Source organism: Oncorhynchus gorbuscha, linkage group LG03 (genome assembly GCF_021184085.1).
Source record: "Oncorhynchus gorbuscha isolate QuinsamMale2020 ecotype Even-year linkage group LG03, OgorEven_v1.0, whole genome shotgun sequence".
NCBI lineage: Eukaryota > Metazoa > Chordata > Actinopteri > Salmoniformes > Salmonidae > Oncorhynchus > Oncorhynchus gorbuscha.
This window is the reverse complement of record NC_060175.1, coordinates 16,058,412-16,080,101: the sequence shown is the minus strand read 5'-3', so window position 1 is coordinate 16,080,101 and position 21,690 is coordinate 16,058,412. Positions and strand designations below refer to the sequence as shown.

Sequence of the window (21,690 nt, the reverse complement as noted above, 5' to 3'; positions counted from 1 at the left end):
AATCAAGATGGGACCAGATGGGACCAGACCAGAGCCTGAACAACTAGCACAGAAACACAAACCTTTTAAAAATATATTTTTATAAACAGACATACCCCTCCCCATCTTCACAACAACTTTCCATGATAATTGACCATGAAATGTTTTACCTAGGAGTTTTGCTTCCTCAACTTGCTCATTGGTCACACCCTTTACATAGAACTTCAGTGGAGGTCTAGGTCTTAGAGAATGTTTTGAACCAAATACAATGCTTTTAGTTTTAGATGTATTTAAGACCAGTTCATTATTAATCACCCATTCTGATACTGACTGTACCTCCTTATTTGGGTGCTGACATGTAGTTTGGAATGATCCGCATACACAGTCGTTCTAGTAAGACCAGTGGCAAATAATTTGTAAAAAATTAAGAAGGGTTATGGCCCAAGGTAACTGCCCTGAGGGACACCACACTGTACATATCTGATGTTAGAGAAGCTTCCATTGAAGAACACTCTCTGGGTACTATTGGATAAATAACTCCAAACAAGCAATAGTAAGTGTTTTTTTAAATAACAATTTATGGGAAAAAACGCACACCTCTTCAAGGAACCCCCACTGGTGGTCTATAAGCGTGGTCACAATATTGGAGATAGTTTGGTGAGGTCTGACATTCCCCATGAGCCCAGTCAGACCTACAAATGTGTCTCATGCGCACAGTGCAATAGCAATATAAAAACATCTTTCTTCAGACACCCACATACAGGTCAAAAGATCCCTATTAGAGGTATCATCTCATGCAAGACCAAGGGAGTAATCTATCTCATCACCTGTTCATGTGGAGAAGCCTACGTAGGACAAACGAAAACGACCGTTAAAACAACGCATAGCTGAACACCGCTCAATCAGGTGTAAGAACATTGACTATCCAGTAGCAGCTCACTTTGTTGAAGCTAACCATCCCATCTCCTCCCTCAAATACAAAGGCATTGAGCATGTTGCTCTACCAAGGAGAGGAGGTAACATTGAGATCCTACTACTACAAAGGGAGGCTTACTGGATATCCTAGCGGATACCCTAGCGGATACCCTAGCGGTCTGAATATTGACTTTGATTTCAGGCCCTTCTTATGAACACATTTTTCCTTTATGAACAAGTTGTATAAATTGAAAAATTATTTTACAGCTTATTAGCATACACCTAATATGTTCCCCCCGTTGATGAGCCTCATTATATATTAAGGTCGGACCAAAACATTACATGTAACAAAGATGAAATTAAATATGAAATTATTATGTGAAATTGAATGAAACAATAATGTATGTTGATGCTAATATGATGTACAATATACCATTATATTTCTATATGAACAATAGCGTAATATATTTAATATGCCATATACTATTTTTTAACAGTTTCACTATTTAATTTTAATTAACTTCCTTTCCATCAGTTTACTAAGAACAGGCAGCAAACTGATTGGGCGGATGTTACAATGTTACTAACATTGAGTGGCTGCTGCCAACACACTGTCATTGACACTGACCCAACTCCAGCCACTTTAATAATGGGAATTGATGGGAAATAATGTAAATATATCACTAGCCACTTTAAACAATGCTACCTTATATAATGTTACTTACCCTACATTATTCATCTCATATGCATACGTATATACTGTACTCTATATCATCGACTGCATCCTTATGTAATACATGTATCACTAGCCACTTTAACTATGCCACTTTGTTTACATACTTATCTCATATGTATATACTGTACTCGATACCATCTACTGTACCATTCATATATCCTTATGTACATATTCTTTATCCCCTTACACTGTGTATAAGACAGTAGTTTTGGAATTGTTAGTTAGATTACTTGTTGGTTATCACTGCATTGTCGGAACTAGAAGCACAAGCATTTCGCTACCCTCGCATTAACATCTGCTAACCATGTGTATGTGACAAATAAAATTTGATTTGATTTGATTACAGCCAGCAAAGGGTTCTTTACAGTTTTTAGTCAGTGGAATTACATTAGCTTCCTTCCACGACATGGACACACACTCCTTTAGGCTTTGGTTAAAGATCTAGCAAATAGGGGTGGTAATACAGTTCACTACCATTCTCAATAGTTTCCCGTTAAAGTTGTCTATGCCTGGTGGCTTATCATTATTGATGGATGACAATAGTTTTTCCACCTCTTATCCACCTCTCCCACACTTATAAAATATAAATCCTTCTCTTTCATTATTAGATCTCTTATACAAAAATATAATGGTTCATTGTTCAATGTCATTTCACTTCTAAATTTGTCCACTTTACTAGTAATTGAAATGACTGGCAATATCAAAATGTTTTGTTATAAATTATCCATCAACTTCAAAGAACGATGGAGATGAATTGGGTTTTCTGCCCATGATATCACTTAAGCTACTTTTTCCATTGCGTTTTACAGCCATGTGAAAAAGTAAGTACACCCCCTGGAAAGTTCTCTTTTTTTAACATATTTGGACAGATGGATATGTAATCTTCACTTCAACACTATTGACAGATAAAGGTAATATAATTTAACAAATTACACTGAAAGATTATACTTTGCAATCATTTATTCATCTAAAATCAACAGAAATGCGATTCCATAGTGCAGAAAAAATAAGTACACCTCTAGCTTCAATAGCTGTGTTTCCCCGATTGGCTGAAATAACTTGTAACTGCCTATCAGTCTCTTACATTGTCAGGAAGGAATTTTACAGTACTGCTTCAACTGTGTCATGTTCAAGGGCTTTCTTGCGTGCACGGCCCGCTTCAAGTCCCCCCACAGCACTTTGATAGGGTTGAGATCAGGGCCATTCCATAACCCTTCATTTCTTATTTTTGAGCCATTCTGTCGTAGCTTTGCTTTAGTGTTTTGGATCATTGTCCTGTTGCAAGATCCATGTTCGGTTCAGCTTCAGCTTTTTGACAGATGACCTCACATTCTCAATAATTCTCTGGTACAATAGAAGTCATAGTTGACTCAATGATGGCAAGTTGGCCAGGCCTTGAGGCAGTAAAGCAGCCTCAAACTATAATTCCACTGCCTCCATGCTTTGCGGTTGGTATGAGGTTCTTCTGTTCAAAGGTAGTGTTCAGTTTTCGCCAAACATGGCGTCTGGCATTGCGGCCAAACAACTCCATCTTTAACTTCTCTGTCCAGAGCACATTGTTCCAGTAGTTTTGGTCTTTACTCAGGTGTCTTGATATTATTTTTTTAGAGCAGAGGCTTCTTCCTTCCTGACCTCCCATGTAGGAACGTTTGTGCAGTCTCTTTCTGACAGTTGACTCATGCACTTCGATATTGATTGTGGAAAGAGAGGCCGGTAGATCCCTTGATGACACCCTGGGGTTCTTAGAGACTTCTATGAGCATCTTTCGGTCAGGTCTTGGGCTGAATTTGGTGGGACGACCTGTCCTAGGTAGATTGCCAGTGGTCTGTAATTTTCTCCATTTGTCGATGATCTGTCGGACAGTGGAATGATGTACTTCAAATTGCTTGGAAATGGATTTGTAACCCCTGTCAGACTCACAGGAATCAATAATCGTTCTTCTGAGGGCCTCGGTTTTGTATTTTGATCTTGGCATGATGTGTACCACACAACTATATAGTTAAGACCAAACCAGACCAGGTTTCTAATATTTATGGAAGTTTATCTCTAATGATTTTCTAATCATTTGCACCTTTTTTAAATTTGAGTCATTTTATGTCATGTTAAATGTAGGGTTGTACTAAATTTTCACAAAAGGAAAATGCAATTTGGTTTATTTTAATTGCATAGTAAAGTCAAAGTAAAACATTTGTTGTGTAATTTGTTAAATTGGGTTACCTTAGTCAATGAATGTGGGGATGTACATTCCAGGGGATGTACTTTTCACATGACTGTATGTCATTTATATTTGTTTGGTAATATAATTTCTTGTTATTTTTGTTAAGATTAGTCATAATATTTCTCAATTTACATTGTCAACCAATCAGTCTGAGCTACCTGGTCTGTTCGCCATTTTTTTTGCATAATTTCTTAGAACCATACAATTTTTCAATTCATCATCAACAGGTTCATACTTGTCAAAACTTTGAAATAATAATTTTACAAATACTGCCAATGCTGCATCTGGATTAACTTTCCTCAAAAACATCAGACCAACATACATGTTTTACATCTTCAACAAACTAATCCTGAGAAAACATTTTGTATGATCTCTTATAAATTACTTTATGCCCAACATTTGGAACTTTGGCTTTCCTTGTTATTGCCACAATGTCATGGTCACTACAGCCAATTGCAACTGATATTCCTTTGGAGCAAAGCTCTGCAGCATTAGTGAAGATAGGATCAATACAAGTAGATGTCACAGATCCAACACTATTGGTGTCCACTCTAGTTGGCTGAGTGATAATCTCTGTCATATTACAAGCATTAGTCACAGTTAGAAGCGTCCTCTTGAGAGGACAGCTAGTTGCTAACCGGTCAATGTTAAAGTCACCCAGAAAAGACCTCTCTGTTCACATCACATACATTATCGAGCATTGCGCACAAATGATCCAAATACTGACTGTTAGCCATTGGTAGACTATAGCAGCACCCCAAAAGAATAGGCTTTAGATTAACTTTCAACCACAACACTTCAACAACATTTGACATGAGATCCTCTATAATATACAGGATAATAGCTCTGAACATATACAGCAACACCTCCCCCATAGGCATTCCTGTCTCTTCCGGAGATCATATATCCCTATATTGCTACTGCTGTATCATCAAAGGAATTATCTAAGTAAGTTTCAGAGATGGACAGTATATGAATGTTATCCAATGTTAGCAAATGATTGATTTCATGATGCTTATAAGTTGAGAAAATGTAAATGTTTTCATCCCGGGCGTAATGCAAGGCATTATCACTGGAATATGAGGTAACAACAGGGCCTGTCCTATGTTAAATGTTTTTAAAGGTCCTATGTTTTTAAAGGTGTTACACATGTGTTAAAATATTATTAAAATTATTAAAACAAAAATGTGATTTTTATCATGTTGAATTGCATTAAGGAAATAAAGATAGTGGTTTTAATAGAGTCAGTTGTGCCAAGAGAACACTTTCTTTTGGACAAGCTATGTTTCAAAACTAACGTTTACATGAATTCTGATTATTTCCAGGAATACACAACATCATATATATATATATCTTTGTTAAAGGAAGAATACTATACTGACCAAAAATATAAAACGCAACATGGAAAGTGTTGGTCATGAGCTGAAATAAAAGATTCCAGAAATGTTCCATACGCACAGAAAGCGTATTTATCTAAAATTTTGTGCAGAAATGTGTTTACATCCCTCTTAGTGAACATTTCCCATTTGCCAAGATAATCCATCCATCTGACAGGTGTGGCATATCAAGAAGCTGATTAAACAGCATGATCATTACACAGGTGCACGTTGTGCTGGTGGACAATAAAAGGCCACTTTAAAATGTGCAGGTTTGTCACACAACACAATGCCACAGATGTCTCAAGTTTTGAGATAGCGTGCAGATGGCATGCTGATTGCAGGAATGTCCACCAGAGCTGTTGCCAGAGAATGGACCATAAGCCATTTTAGAGAATATGGCAGTATGTCCAACCGGCCTCACAACCGCAGACCACGTGTAACCACGCCAGCCCAGGACCTCCACATCCGGCTTCTTCACCTGCCGGATCATCTGAGACTAGCCATTTGGACAGCTGATGAAACTGAGGAGTATTTCTGTCTGCAATAAATCTCTTTTGTGAGGAAAAATTCATTCTGATTGGCTGGGCCTGGCTCCCCAGTGGGTGGGCCTATGCTCTCTCAGGCCCACCTATGGCAGTGCCTCTGTCCAGTCATGTAAAATCCATAGATTAGAGCCTAATATATGTATTTAAATTGACTGATTTACTATATGAACTGTAATTTAGCAAAATCATTGAAATTGTTGCATGTTGCGTTTACAATTTTGTTCAATATATAATTCCCTTGATGGAGTGATGCTGAATGTAAAAATGTCTCTCAACTTACCACACTGTCCTCTGAGACCTATTTTACCAGAACTATACATTTTTATTTCTATCAGAGATTTGCTGGACACTCTTTCCGTAGTATATCAGACCATATACCATGGGTATAACAAAACATTTATTTTCACTGCTCTAATTACGTTGATAACCCGTTTATAATAGCAATAAGGCACCTCGGGGGTTTGTGGAATATGGCCAATATACCACACAGCGTTGCTTCGTGCATAAGAACAGCCCTTAGCCATGGTATATTGGCCAAGTACCACACCCCCTTGTGACTTAGCGCTTAATTAGAAAGTCTGAAATACATTATACCGGTTGCCTTTCAGTAAAGTGTTGCTACACTACAACCCTCATCCACAGGCTATTAGACAAAGCACTGGGCGGAAGTGTCTGGGAACTAGATTACCACACTACCACTTGTAACATAATAATAATATATATAATATATGCCATTTAGCAGACGCTTTTATCCAAAGCGACTTACAGTCATGTTTGCATACATTCTACGTATGGGTGGTCCCGGGAATCGAACCCACTACCCTGGCGTTACAAGTGCCATGCTCTACCAACTGAGCTACAGAAGGACATAATGCATCTCCCTTGCAGTGGTGTAAAGTACTTAATAAAACACTTTAAAATACTACCTAAGTCGTTTTTGGGGGTCTGTGTCCTTTACCTTTTTCTACATAAATGTTCCCTGACACCAAAAAGTACTTGTAACATTTTTAATGCTTAGCAGGACAGGAAAATGGTCAAATTCACACACTTATCAAGAGAACATTCTTGGTCCTCCCTACTGCCTCTGATCTGGCAGACTCACTAAGCATACATGCTTTGTTTGTAAATTATGTCCGAGTGTTGGAGTGTGCCACTAGCTATCCAACAATACATAAAAACTAGAAAATTGTGCCGTCTGGTTTGCTTAATATAAGGAATTTGAAATTATTTATACTTTTCATTTTGATACTTAAGTATATGTCAAACCAAATACTTTTAGACTTTTACTCAAGTACTATTTTACTGGGTGACTTTCACTTTTACTTGAGTCATTTTCTAGATATTTTTTTATTTCACCTTTATTTAACCAGGTAGGCCAGTTGAAAACAAGTTCTCATTTACAACTGCGACCTGGCCAAGATAAAGCAAAGCAATGCGACATAAACAACAACACATGAAATAAACAAACGTACAACAGAAAAGTCTATATACATTGTGTGCAAATGAAGTAAGATTAGGGAGGTAAGACAATAACTAGGCCATAGTGGTGAAATAATTACAATAAAGCAATTAAACACTGGAGTAATAGATGTGCAGAAGATGAATGTGCAAGTAGAGATACTGGGGTGTAAAGGAGCAACAACAAAAAATAACATGGTGATGAGGTAGTTTGGTGGGTTATTTACAGATGGGCTATTTACAGATAGGCTATGTACAGGTGCAATGATCTGTAAGCTGCTCTGACAGCTGATGCTTAAAAAGTTTGTGAGGGAGATATGGGTCTCCAGCTTCAGTGATTTTTGCAGTTCGTTTCAATCATTGGCAGCAGAGAACTGAAAGGAAAGGCAGCCAAAGGAGGAATTGGCTTTGGGGTGACCAGTGAAATATACCTGCAGGAGCGCGTGCTACGGGTGGGTGCTGCTATGGTGACCAGTGAGCTCAGATAAGGTGGGCTTTACCTAGCAAAGACCTATAGATGACCTGGAGCCAATGGATCTGGCGATGAAAAATAAGTGAGGGCCAGCCAACGAGAGCATACAGGTTGCAGTGGTGGTGAGTCTATAACCATACTATGAAGTGAGTCTATAACCATACTGTTAGTTGATGAAGTGAGCCTATAACCATATGATGGGGCATTGGTGACAAAACGGATGGCACCTTGATAGACTGAATCCAATTTGCTGAGTATAGTGTTGGAGGCTATTTTGTAAATGACATCACCGAAGTCAAGGATCGGTAAGATAGTCAGTTTTACGAGGGTATGTTCGGCAGCATGAATAAAGGATGCTTTGTTTGCGAAATAGGAAGCTGATTCTAGATTTAATTTAGGATTGGAGATGCTTAATGTGAGTCTGGAAGGAGGTACCTAGGTACCTAGGTATTTGTAGTTGTCTGGTTAGACTGTAAACTCCCCTTCCAGACTCACATTAAGCATCTCCAATCCAAAACGAAATCTAGAATCGGCTTACTATTTCGCAACAAAGCATCCTTTACTCATACAGAACCGTCCAGAGTAGTGATACTAGACGGGCGGGCAGGTGCGGGCAGCGATCGGTTGAAGAGTATGCATTTAGTTTTACTTGCATTTAAGAGCAGTTGGAGGCCTTGGAAGGAGTGTTTTATGGCATTGAAGCTCGTCTGGAGGTTAGTTAACAGTGTCCAAAGAAGAGCCAGAAGTATACAAAACGGTGTTGTCTGGGTAGAGGTAGATCAGATAATTTAAAAAGCTAGCCTTTGCTTTCCTAACTGCCTGTGTATATTGGTTCTGAAAAGTTGCATATCGCAGGGGCTATTTGATGCTAATGCAGAACGTCACATGATGTTTTTGTGCTGGACAAGGGCAGTCAGATCTGGAGTGAACCAAGGGCTATATCTGTTCCTGGTTCTATATTAAGGTATCTTTACTTTTACCCAAGTATGACAATTGGGTACCTTTTCCACCACTGTTCCCTTGTACTCCAGTCCAGGTGGTTGACTGGTTCTGATAGTACCTTAGCCAATGGGAGTCACTGTTTTTCAGCCTCATTAGGCAGGCACTTGGCCCACAGCCTTTTTGCCAGACGGATGATGTTGACATCCTGTCTTCACACCGCTAAAGCTGCGATTAGGCCTTCTCAATGTTACCTTCAGGTTCCAAAGAATATATATCATTTTTTACATGTTGGTCATTTTAGCAGATGCTCCTATCCAGAGCAGCTTACAGTCAGTGAGGGAAGAGGTAAATGATCTGAAATGAATCAGACTTTCGTTACATTATAATGAGGCTTCCCAGTGACACTAAATCAGCCTTGGTCTCAGCCATGGAAACACAAAAGGCAAGATCTTTAGGCCAATCACCGGTGTAAAGAATGCATTGTTGGGTTAAGTGAGTCTCCATTAAATATTCTAGAACCCTTATTCGCTTTTGGGTGTTTTAGAAATAACAATACAAAAACATCTCAGATCTTTATATCACTCAAGGCTTTTATTATGGATACCATTCTCCCTCTCAATACAATTTGGTGTATGCTGGACACAATAGTCTGGAATACGGAGACTGCAGTGAAACCTCCCATACCCTTGACCATCTTCCATAATGCTGCCAGACAATCCCTTCTCTCTTCCTCCTCTCTCTTTATCACTGTTCTCATGTTGAAGGAGGAATTCCATTTGTCCCATTGTTATCACCCAGGCGGGTGTTAATGTTCCAGGCAGTCAGATGTAATTGTCAGTCTGGCAGGCAGTGCCTGGGTCTTATCAGACCTACTCAGGTGAGGTCATCATCTTCCTCCCTAATGACTCAGGTTAATCAGTAGAGTGTGGAAGCATCACTAGCTCAAACACAGCACAGCCCAGCCCAGGACAGCCTAGCGTAGCCCAGCATAGCCCAGTCCAACAAAGCGCAGCACAGCCCAGTGCAGCCCAGCATAGCCCAGCCCAGGACTGCCTAGCACAGTCTAGCACAGCACAGGACAACATTGGACAGTCTAGCACAGCCCAGGAAAGCCTAGCACAACCTTGGACAGACTTCCAAGCCCCTTGGTACCATAGCAGTTTCCCGGCCAGCACTGTAAACTAAACCATACCTCGACATTGGGTTGGTCACACCCAGTACGCATACACCCACCCACCCCCCACTCACACCCACCCACCCACAACCACACACTACATAGGTGTTTATTTGGGCAACGCAAAGGGGTAGGTCAGGGAAACAGGTGTTTGGTCTGTGTAACACCAGTGCAAGCTGCAACACAAAGTTCAAGGAAACAAAAAAACAGTTACGACTATTGTACATTCACAATTATTGTTTTTGGAATAGATAGCGGTTTTATGCTAGATAAAGGCCTGTTGTTCGAAGTGTCTTGTCATGAGCTTGTCTGTTTAATAAAACTTCCATATTGACTATTTCAAGCCTAGGCAGGTCAGCCCGGGTTCAAAATCTCACCACTGGACAAAAATACCAATGTATCTGAACCCACTAGCCTGTTTCCCACAGGATGCCTGTTTGCCAACTCTGCCAGTGTGACAACGCCCATAGCAGTGACAAAACTTTTAATTTGTCTCTAATCAATGTTTTATGCATTGCATTCTCTGCATGATTCTGATGTGTTGGAAGTACCGTCCATTCATTTGATAGGCAAAAGATAGTCATCCATTTCCGGGAAATAATATGTTGATGAGCCTATTACTGTGTTTGTTTATGAGGAGGAGAAAGAGAAACTGTACGTTTCTTACTGAAAGTATACTGTGTTCCTCTATGTGAAGAAGAAAGCGAGAGAGAAACATTATTATTGGATACAAGTAGGCCTACTTGATAAAAGCATACCGTGTTCGTCTATGTGAAAAAGAGATTGAAACTGCCTGTGGATGTGAATCTCATGTTTTTGACTGAGCCCACAACGATATTTATAGAGAAAACAGGACGTACTGTAAGTGATGGGGAGAAGAAGAGACAGAGTGTATAAATTATATATTAGACGAACCAACATGAATACAATCTAGGTCTGCGAGGATCCGCTGCTTTCTCATCCTTTTATGCTCAATGTTCAGAATTCTCCTCTGGTACAAAAAAGATCCATACTCCATCGAAAAACAAATCAAAACAGACATAAAAATAAAAAGAACACCGTGATGCAATCATTTGGTTTGTATGGTACCATAGGTCTAATGTAGACGAGCTACATTGTATGTTTGCCTCTCAGAACAAATGCGGTAGTTTTCGAGTTAAATGCAGCAGCTATCGGAGCTGTCCAGCTGCTTTTGGTGCTGAATTGAGAAAAGCCCTGAAAGGATTGCAGCAGTACGCTCAATTAGCTCAGTCTGAATCACATTACATCGACTGAGAGTAAACTAATAACTATGGTTATTACTATCTGTGTAAATTAAGGAATTCACACCAATACATCATAGGCTTATGTTTTGATGTAAAAATACACAGTCCACGTTCCTAAAAGCATGATCGCCTAGGTAGCCTATTGATTGTATTTTATATTGATAAAGTATGCTATATCAACAACATAAACGAACCTTCACTTGGAAAGAAGCAACTCGTGTTGATGTAATATTCGCTGTCAGACTCCAGGCAGGCAAGATGTCTTAAAATATCTGGAGTTTTGCATAATTTGAATAACATTCGTAAACCACACTATAATTTCGTGTATTCTAACCCTAGATTATATGCAATAGCATATTTCAATATGCAACTTCCGAGGTATTTATTTGCCCTGATATGAAGCAGTTCTTTGGAATGATCTATTGAAATATTTTCAATATATAAAGTCTGAGGTAACTTCTCGATGCCAAGTAGTGGAAAAAAGGAAAAAAATAGCATATACCACATCCCATATAAAGTATGTGTATGTCGTAGGCTACATACATGGTAAATTAACAGAAGATGACGATATCAACATGATTTATGTGCGCGCCAAAGCTATATATTAATGCTGACTGATCGCACGCCCCATCACCATACCGCGACACCTCTGAATGAATCAGTCGTATTGACATGTCTTCTTCTCTGCCTATTTATAAAGAACAAAACAATACACAATGATTCAGGCGCTTTCACTCGCTTCCCGAGACATGAGTGTTGGAGGCTTGCTTTTAACCCATTTAAACAAATAGCCTAAAACAAAAACTTACACGTATGCGTGGTAAATAAATGCCCATCCTCTTGGTCTCTCCAAAACATTATAAAGAAAATTCTGCACTCTTCTGTAGAATGCATTTCTCTTTGGAGGCTTCGGTTTGCCAGAGAGACTGGATCTCTGTTTGCTAAGGATGCTGCCTCGCTTTGTTGCCTCGGCGTCGGCACCTGCTATGAGCAGCGCCCCATCTCTGTTTAAATCCGTACTAGCCCCAGCTTCTAGCCCGACAAAGCCGACTTTTAGCTTTTTCTCCACAGCTGGACCAGGGTAAACCCCGCATGTACCAGATTTCTTGACCATTCTGGCTAAATACTGTCATGGGTAGCTTGGAGTTGGAGATTTTTTTCGCCCTTTACCAGGTAGCAGCATTGCAGTGCTGGGCGTGTAGGATATGATCTTGAGAGCGCTCGCCCCTGCATGTGCGCGTGGCTGAGGATACACTGCTTCTGAGAAGCCAATTGAAATGCAGAGAATAATCTGCAACGAACACAATTTTCCTACTTTAGCGTTTTCCGTCCACCTGACAACAGAAAAAAGGAAAATATCCTACATTTTTATTAGGGCATAAACTAGGGAAAACAACACAATGTATAAACAATGTAAACACTGGCACTCAATTGTATGATTTGCAGTATGGCCATGGGCTACAAACAAAAAATGAACACTGACTGTGGATAACCTATGCTCATTTGCCAATTGCAGAGATCATTTTGATGGGGCCATTTTGTACATATTTAGTGGCTTTTCAATGTGCACATATTATTTCCTTATGTTTCCTTCACCATCTAAAAAAATCCATAACTGAATGAAACAGGCTATATTCAAGCAATAAGGGCCAGGAGGTGTTGTATACAGTATGGGCAATATATCACAGTGAAGGACTGTTCTTTGCATGACAGGAGGCGGGACACAGCCCTTAGCCATGGTAATAATAATAATATTGGCCATATACCACAAACCCCCAAGGTGCCTAATTGCTATCAATTGCTAATTGGTTACTAACATAATTAGACCAGTAAAACGTTTTTTTTTTACATACCCATGTATACTTCTGATTTAGCATGTCTTTCAGCCAATCAGCATTCAGAGATCAAACCACCCTGTCTATAATCAAGGATAAAACCTCTCATCACAAGAAATTATTTTGTTTAATTTGCCCGAATCTCCATACTAATGATATAAGCAAATACAACTTTTATATCATAGTGCTTAAATTACAGTCCTAGCCCCATATTCATAAAGTGTCTCAGAGTAGTGCTGATCTAGGATCAGGTCCCATGTTCATGTAATCTTATTCATCGTGATCAAAAATGCAAATAATTATCCTGGACCAGCATTCTGGATTGCACCTCCGTGTGTATTTGGAAAGTGAAGCTAAAATCTTAATGTGTCTATATACTCAGTATTTTGGAATTAAAATCAAACGTTTCATATGAAGTAACAGTTCAGAATGTCACTTTTTGTTGGAGGGTATTTTCACACATATATGTTTTACCGTTTAAGTCCAAAATGATTGGCTCCCTTGGTAAAGATGCGCAAAAAAAGACTGTATACAGTTTATATACATAAAGTAAATAACACACTGAGCTATATTGTATGCTCAAAAACATTAGAAAACATTATTTTATGCTAATACAATTGCTCAAAGAAATAGATTTTGTTTAACAAGTAATACTTTTTTTCTATAGAAGAAAGGGGTCAAAATGATTGGCACCTCTGTTTTCAATACCTCACCTAGCAGGGATAATTGCTCTAAGCCAGACTAAGGATATCAAGGATCTGGAAAGATTCTGTATAGAGGATTTTTTTTTAATGACTTGTTTAACAATATATCGTTCTCTGAGCATTTGTATAAAATAATATAATTTTCGAATTTTTAGCATACAATATAGCTCAGTGCTTGTATTATTTATTTTAGAGTCATTTTTGCTCATCTTTATCAAGGATGCCAGTCATTTCGGATCTGACTATATCTAGTCGCCCCATTTGAAGAAGTCCTACTTATTTGGACAAATTCACTTACAGTTTATTAATGTAGTCAAAAGTTTAGTATTTGGTCACATATTCCTAGCACGCAATGATTACATCAAACTTGAGTCTAGTGACGAGCTGTCAAGTTTTCCCGCTTTTTGGGAAAAGAAACGTTAAGCACTGTAGATGGTAAAGAAGCATTGAGTAATGGTAGAGAAACGTTGAGTAATGGTAGAGAAGGGTTGAGTAATGGTAGAGAAGGGTTGAGTAATGGTAGATAAGGGTTGAGTAATGGTAGAGAAGGGTTGAGTAATGGTAGAGAAACGTTGAGTAATGGCAGAGAAACGTTGAGTAATGGTAGAGAAACGTTGAGTAATGGTAGAGAAACGTTGAGTAATGGTAGAGAAACGTTGAGTAATGGTAGAGAAACGTTGAGTAATGGTAGAGAAACGTTGAGTAATGGTAGAGAAACGTTGAGTAATGGCAGAGAAACGTTGAGTAATGGTAGAGAAACGTTGAGTAATGGTAGAGAAACGTTGAGTAATGGTAGAGAAACGTTGAGTAATGGCAGAGAAACGTTGAGTAATGGTAGAGAAACGTTGAGTAATGGTAGAGAAACGTTGAGTAATGGTAGAGAAACGTTGAGTAATGGTAGAGAAACGTTGAGTAATGGTAGAGAAACGTTGAGTAATGGTAGAGAAACGTTGAGTAATGGTAGAGAGTAATGGTAGAGAAACGTTGAGTAATGGTAGAGAAACGTTGAGTAATGGTAGAGAAACGTTGAGTAATGGTAGAGAAACGTTGAGTAATGGAAGAGAAACGGTGAGTAATGGTAGAGAAACGTTGAGTAATGGTAGAGAAACGTTGAGTAATGGTAGAGAAACATTGAGTAATGGTAGAGAAACGTTGAGTAATGGCAGAGAAACATTGAGTAATGGTAGAGAAACGGTGAGTAATGGAAGAGAAACGGTGAGTAATGGTAGAGAAACGTTGAGTAATGGTAGAGAAACGTTGAGTAATGGTAGAGAAATGTTGAGTAATGGTAGAGAAACGTTGAGTAATGGTAGAGAAACATTGAGTAATGGCAGAGAAACATTGAGTAATGGTAGAGAAGGGTTGAGTAATGGTAGAGAAATGAGTAATGGTAGAGAAGGGTTGAGTAATGGTAGAGAAATGAGTAATGGTAGAGAAGGGTTGAGTAATGGTAGAGAAATGAGTAATGGTAGAGAAGGGTTGAGTAATGGTAGAGAAGGGTTGAGTAATGGTAGAGAAGGGTTGAGTAATGGTAGAGAAATGAGTAATGGTAGAGAAGGGCTGAGTAATGGTAGAGAAGGGTTGAGTAATGGTAGAGAAGGGCTGAGTAATGGTAGAGAAGGGTTGAGTAATGGTAGATAAGTCCAATAAAGGACAAGTGGAAGAGGAGCTAGAGCTTGACTGATGACTAAATGGCACCCTGTTCCCTAAATAGTGCACTAGAATCCAAATCATTTTTGACCTGGAACCATAGGGTGCCATTTGGGATGCAAACCTTTTCCTCCTCTAAGGGGGTTGATTGCTTTGAAATTAAGCACAAGGCACTAGAGATGCTGAGAACCGTGTACCTCTAGGAACAATATTAATCTCCTTCACACTCACTCCAAATCCGTTAGCACTAATACACTGTAGACTGGTGGTTATTGAGGCTAAGAGTCAGTGTCACGCCCTGACCGTAGATTGCTTTGTATGTTTCTATTTTTAGTTTGGTCAGGGTGTGATGTGGGTGGGTATTCTATGTTGTATGTCTAGGTGTTGTGTTTATGTTTAGGCCTGGTATGGTTCCCAATCAGAGGCAGCTGGTTATCCTTGTCTCTGATTGAGAACCATATTTAGGCAGCCTGTTTTCCCACTATGGGTGTGGGTTTTCTGTCTTTGTGTGTCTGCACCAGACATAACTGTTTAGTTTGTTCCACTTTGTTTTTTTGTTCTAGTGTTCGGTTTCTTTATTCAATTTACCATGAACACGTACCACACTGCACCTTGGTCCTCTTCACCCTCTTCCACCTACGAATATCGTTACATTAAGCTAGTAGAAGCAATTTATTTATTTAATTTCTTATACAGTCTAACACTATTGGTTGTGGGGTGGTTTAGATCTCCAATAGGCAAAAAAGTCCTCTATTATCATACAGTATCATAGGCTACACAATAAAGAAAAGAGAAAGAAAGAAAGCAAGAGTCAACTCACCCTGGCTTTAAAGTTTAAGGTGCTGAGTTTGGTTTTCCTCTGGTAAGGCAGCATTTCCATGACAACCCAGCAGAACAATAAGGCCTCTTCCTCTCTGTGCCTCTTGTCCCTGGCGGCCAGAGTGGCGAGGTGAAGTGAAGCAGTGGTATCCATCTTATGACAAGAGCGAGACACTTCACCCACACTGTGGTGTCCATCTTGTCAATATAGATTCTATAGACTCACTATCTGCTTTCCGCAGATCGCCTTTCTAATACGACTGACAATACCATTCAGACGTGTAAGTAAATCACACACTGAGCCCAGAAAACACAAAGAAATAAACAACTGAAGTAGGCCTAGACACACAGCCAGATGAAAAGAGGTGTCTGCTCGTAGATGTACAGTAGGATCTTCATTTGATCACCCTGTTGTTGCTGGAGAACTTTCCTGCAATGTGGGAACTTTAAAACTCAAAGGAAAGGAGGATACCTAGTCAGTTGTGCAACTGAATGGATTCAACTGAAATGTGTCTGAATCAGAGAGGGGGGGCTGCCTTAATCAAAATCCACGTCATCAATGCCCGGGGAACAGTGGGTTAACTGCCTTGCTTAGGGGCAGAACAACATATTTTTTACCTTGTCAGCTCAGGAATTCAATCCAGAAACCTTTTGGTTACTGGCCCAACGCTCCTACCAGCCATTTGCAGTTTTAAAAGGCGTTTGAAGTTTCAGACTTGATTTTCCCTCACGAAAAATGTATAAACCCCTACAAAAATATCCATGAATTATAATCCACATAATACAACAATTCTAATTTCCTGTTGCTGCAGGCTTATTTTCCAGTTGTAGATAACTGGTTCAAGTAAGATCCTACATCTGTAAACTGTAGTCTTTTTTGTAAGAGAACAGTTGTGCTGATTCACTATCCAGTTGACCAGATCACAGGTATGTGGCCTACTCAGCCATCAGAGAATGAATGTCAAGATGATTTTATAGATTTTAAAACATTTTTAGATTGGATAGAAAAGCTGGTTGGGGATGGTAACCATGGAAACTGTCTTCAGGTAATGATAGTAAACTAGATTTGATCTTGGAGCTCGGACAGGTCTTGGAAAAATTGCTCAATCATGTATACCGGTACAGTGGGGAGAACAAGTATTTGATAACCTGCAAAATCGGGAGTGTTTCCTACTTACAAAGCATGTAGAGGTCTGTAATTTTAATCATAGCTACACTTCAACTGTGAGAGATGGAATCTACATTTTATTCTCCAGAAAATCACATTGTATGATTTTTAAGTAATTAATTAGCATTTTATTGCATGACATAAGTATTTGATACATCAGAAATGCAGAACTTAATATTTGTTACAGAAATCTTTGTTTGCAATTACAGAGATCATACGTTTCCTGTAGTTCTTGACCAGGTTTGCACACACTGCAGCAGGGATTTTGGCCCACTCCTCCATACAGACCTTCTCCAGATCCTTTAGGTTTCGGGGCTGTCGCTGGGCAATATGGACTTTCAGCTCCCTCCAAAGATTTTCTATTGGGTTCAGGTCTGGCTAGGCCACTCCAGGACCTTGAGATGCTTCTTACGGAGCCACTCCTTAGTTGCCCTGGCTGTGTGTTTCGGGTCGTTGTCATGCTGGAAGACCCAGTCACGACCCATCTTCAATGCTCATTCTCTCTTTCTCCCCTTACCCATCTGTCTATCGCCTCCTTTGAATTCCATGCTGTCACAGTTACCAGCCCTTTCAAGCTTAACATCCTTATCATTTATCGCCCTCCAGGTTCCCTCGGAGAGTTCATCAATGAGCTTGATGCCTTGATAAGCTCCTTTCCTGAGGACGACTCACCTCTCACAGTTCTGGGCGACTTTAACCTCCCCACGTCTACCTTTGACTCATTCCTCTCTGCCTCCTTCTTTCCACTCCTCTCCTCTTTCGACCTCACCCTTTCACCTTCCCCCCCCTACTCACAAGGCAGGCAATACGCTCGACCTCATCTTTACTAGATGCTGTTCTTCCACTAACCTCATTGCAACTCCCCCCCCAAGTCTCCGACCACTACCTTGTATCCTTTTCCCTCTCGCTCTCATCCAACACCTCCCACACTGCCCCTACTCGGATGGTATCGCGCCGTCCCAACCTTCGCTCTCTCTCCCCGCTACTCTCTCCTCTTCCATCCTATCATCTCTTCCCTCTGCTCAAACCTTCTCCAACCTATCTCCTGATTCTGCCTCCTCAACCCTCCTCTCCTCCCTCTCTGCATCCTTTGACTCTCTATGTCCCCTATCCTCCAGGCCGGCTCGGTCCTCCCCTCCCGCTCCGTGGCTCGACGACTCATTGCGAGCTCACAGAACAGGGCTCCGGGCAGCCGAGCGGAAATGGAGGAAAACTCGCCTCCCTGCGGACCTGGCATCCTTTCACTCCCTCCTCTTTACATTTTCCTCCTCTGTCTCTGCTGCTAAAGCCACTTTCTACCACTCTAAATTCCAAGCATCTGCCTCTAACCCTAGGAAGCGCTTTGCCACCTTCTCCTCCCTCCTGAATCCCCCCCCCTCCTCCCTCTCTGCAGATGACTTCGTCAACCACTTTGAAAAGAAGGTCGACGACATCCGATCCTCGTTTGCTAAGTCAAACGACACCGCTGGTTCTGCTCACACTGCCCTACCCTGTGCTCTGACCTCTTTCTCCCCTCTCTCTCCAGATGAAATCTCGCGTCTTGTGACGGCCGGCCGCCCAACAACCTGCCCGCTTGACCCTATCCCCTCCTCTCTTCTCCAGACAATGTCCGGAGACCTTCTCCCTTACCTCACCTCGCTCATCAACTCATCCCTGACCGCTGGCTACGTCCCTTCCGTCTTCAAGAGAGCGAGAGTTGCACCCCTTCTGAAAAAACCTACACTCGATTCCTCCGATGTCAACAACTACAGACCAGTATCCCTTCTTTCTTTTCTCTCCAAAACTCTTGAACGTGCCGTCCTTGGCCAGCTCTCCCGCTATCTCTCTCTGAATGACCTTCTTGATCCAAATCAGTCAGGTTTCAAGACTAGTCATTCAACTGAGACTGCTCTCCTCTGTATCACGGAGGCGCTCCGCACTGCTAAAGCTAACTCTCTCTCCTCTGCTCTCATCCTTCTAGACCTATCGGCTGCATTCGATACTGTGAACCATCAGATCCTCCTCTCCACCCTCTCCGAGTTGGGCATCTCCGGCGCGGCCCACGCTTGGATTGCGTCCTACCTGACAGGTCGCTCCTACCTGGTGGTGTGGCGAGAATCTGTCTCCTCACCACGCGCTCTCACCACTGGTGTCCCCCAGGGCTCTGTTCTAGGCCCTCTCCTATTCTCGCTATACACCAAGTCACTTGGCTCTGTCATAACCTCACATGGTCTCTCCTATCATTGCTATGCAGACGACACACAATTAATCTTCTCCTTTCCCCCTTCTGATGACCAGGTGGCGAATCGCATCTCTGCATGTCTGGCAGGCATATCAGTGTGGATGACGGATCACCACCTCAAGCTGAACCTCGGCAAGACGGAGCTGCTCTTCCTCCCGGGGAAGGACTGCCCGTTCCATGATCTCGCCATCACGGTTGACAACTCCATTGTGTCCTCCTCCCAGAGCGCTAAGAACCTTGGCGTGATCCTGGACAACACCCTGTCGTTCTCAACTAACATCAAGGCGGTGGCCCGTTCCTGTAGGTTCATGCTCTGCAACATCCGCAGAGTACGACCCTGCCTCACACAGGAAGCGGCACAGGTCCTAATCCAGGCACTTGTCATCTCCCGTCTGTATTACTGCAACTCGCTGTTGGCTGGGTTCCCTGCCTGTGCCATTAAACCCCTACAACTCATCCAGAACGCCGCAGCCCGTCTGGTGTTCAACCTTCCCAAGTTCTCTCACGTCACCCCGCTCCTCCGCTCTCTCCACTGGCTTCCAGTTGAAGCTCGCATCCGCTACAAGACCATGGTGCTTGCCTACGGAGCTGTGAGGGGAACGGCACCTCAGTACCTCCAGGCTCTGATCAGGCCCTACACCCAAACAAGGGCACTGCGTTCATCCACCTCTGGCCTGCTCGCCTCCCTACCACTGAGGAAGTACAGTTCCCGCTCAGCCCAGTCAAAACTGTTCTTTGCTCTGGACCCCCAATGGTGGAACAAACTCCCTCACGACGCCAGGACAGCGGAGTCAATCACCACCTTCCGGAGACACCTGAAACCCCACCTCTTTAAGGAATACCTAGGATAGGATAAGTAATCCCTCTCACCCCAACCCCCTTTAAGATTTAGATGCACTATTGTAAAGTGACTGTTCCACTGGATGTCATAAGGTGAATGCACCAATTTGTAAGTCGCTCTGGATAAGAGCGTCTGCTAAATGACTTAAATGTAAATGTAAATGTCTCTTACTGAGGGAAGGTGTCACGTGGTCACACGTTTCCGTGTCAGTGTTTGGTCCACACGGTACTGTTTTGGGTTAAGTTATTTCACATTGTCGTTTATTGTTTTTGTTTCAGTGTTCATGTTTCTTATTAAAAATCTAGATGAACACTTACCACGCTGCGCTCTGGTCCTCTCCTTCATATGACGACCTTTACAGAAGGAGGTTGTTGGTCAAGATCTCGCGATACATGGCCCCATCCATCCTCCCTCGGTGCACCTGCTCAGAAAGGAGTGAAATAGACAGGCTGTTTACACAGTAAAGAAACAAAGGCATTCTCACACTGGAATGGAATGCATGTGATCTGTGTGTGTCATGTGTCAAGCTATAATACATTCAGGAGAAATGGTTGAAGATAAACATTCAATGGCTTTGTTTTGAACAGGAGCTGAGTATTAAAGTCTTATTTCCAGCAAAAACAAAGACTCACACTGCAATGTTTAATAGAACATTGTTATATATTGTAATATTCTAGCAATGGTACAATAATTGTTATAATGAACACAAGAGGGAGCATATTATTACAGTAATTCATTCAGATAACTAAAACATCAGAGTGGATCTTCCTCACAGGGTCTGAGAGATTATTGGGCAGGCATGAAATCCATTGAACTTCTGTTTTTCTAACGGAATTAAACAGATATGTAAAGGAAAGAAGAGAGTTCTAAGCATACAAGCTCTGCCTTAATGAACCATGCTGGCACAAAAAGACGTACATTAGGCCCCTTTAATGTACAGTGTGCAGATAATATTGTGGTCGAACGCATTGTGAAACTTGTCAAACACCTATGCCATTTTATTATCATCTCATTATAATCCCATCAAATAAGAAAGAGCTGCATAAGATGTTTTATCATACTAACATTATAAGATATTACAAAGGTTAATACTGATTATAATTTTCTCACCTCTCGCCCCCTTCCCAATGAAAAAATATGCCAAAACACCCCGTAAATCGTTGATATTGAGAAGAAAAGGTGTGATTTGGGGGTTGAGAAATTGAGCGTAAGGGGTTACAGCAGTGCTTCAGTGGGTTAAGATGGTGTGGCATGGAACTGACCCAGGCCTTTGCAGACCTTGCCAAGATAATTAACCCTCCCCCACCAACACTGCTGCAGTTGCCAGGTATTGTGGGGCTGCATCGAGCCACCAAGGCCGACTGGGTCA

General features: G+C 41.2%; 1 protein-coding gene across 1 annotated transcript in view; it reads right to left on the bottom strand.

Moving 5' to 3' along the window:
* Window positions 1-12,294, bottom strand: part of LOC124018656 (potassium voltage-gated channel subfamily KQT member 2-like) — a 66,828-nt gene extending 54,534 nt beyond the window's left edge. Inside the window, exon 1 of the mRNA XM_046333995.1 lies at window positions 11,893-12,294. Coding sequence (XP_046189951.1) covers window positions 11,893-12,197 — 305 coding nt within the window. The 5' untranslated portion in view covers window positions 12,198-12,294. The remainder of the gene's footprint in view (window positions 1-11,892) is intronic.
* Window positions 12,295-21,690: the final 9,396 nt, after the last annotated feature.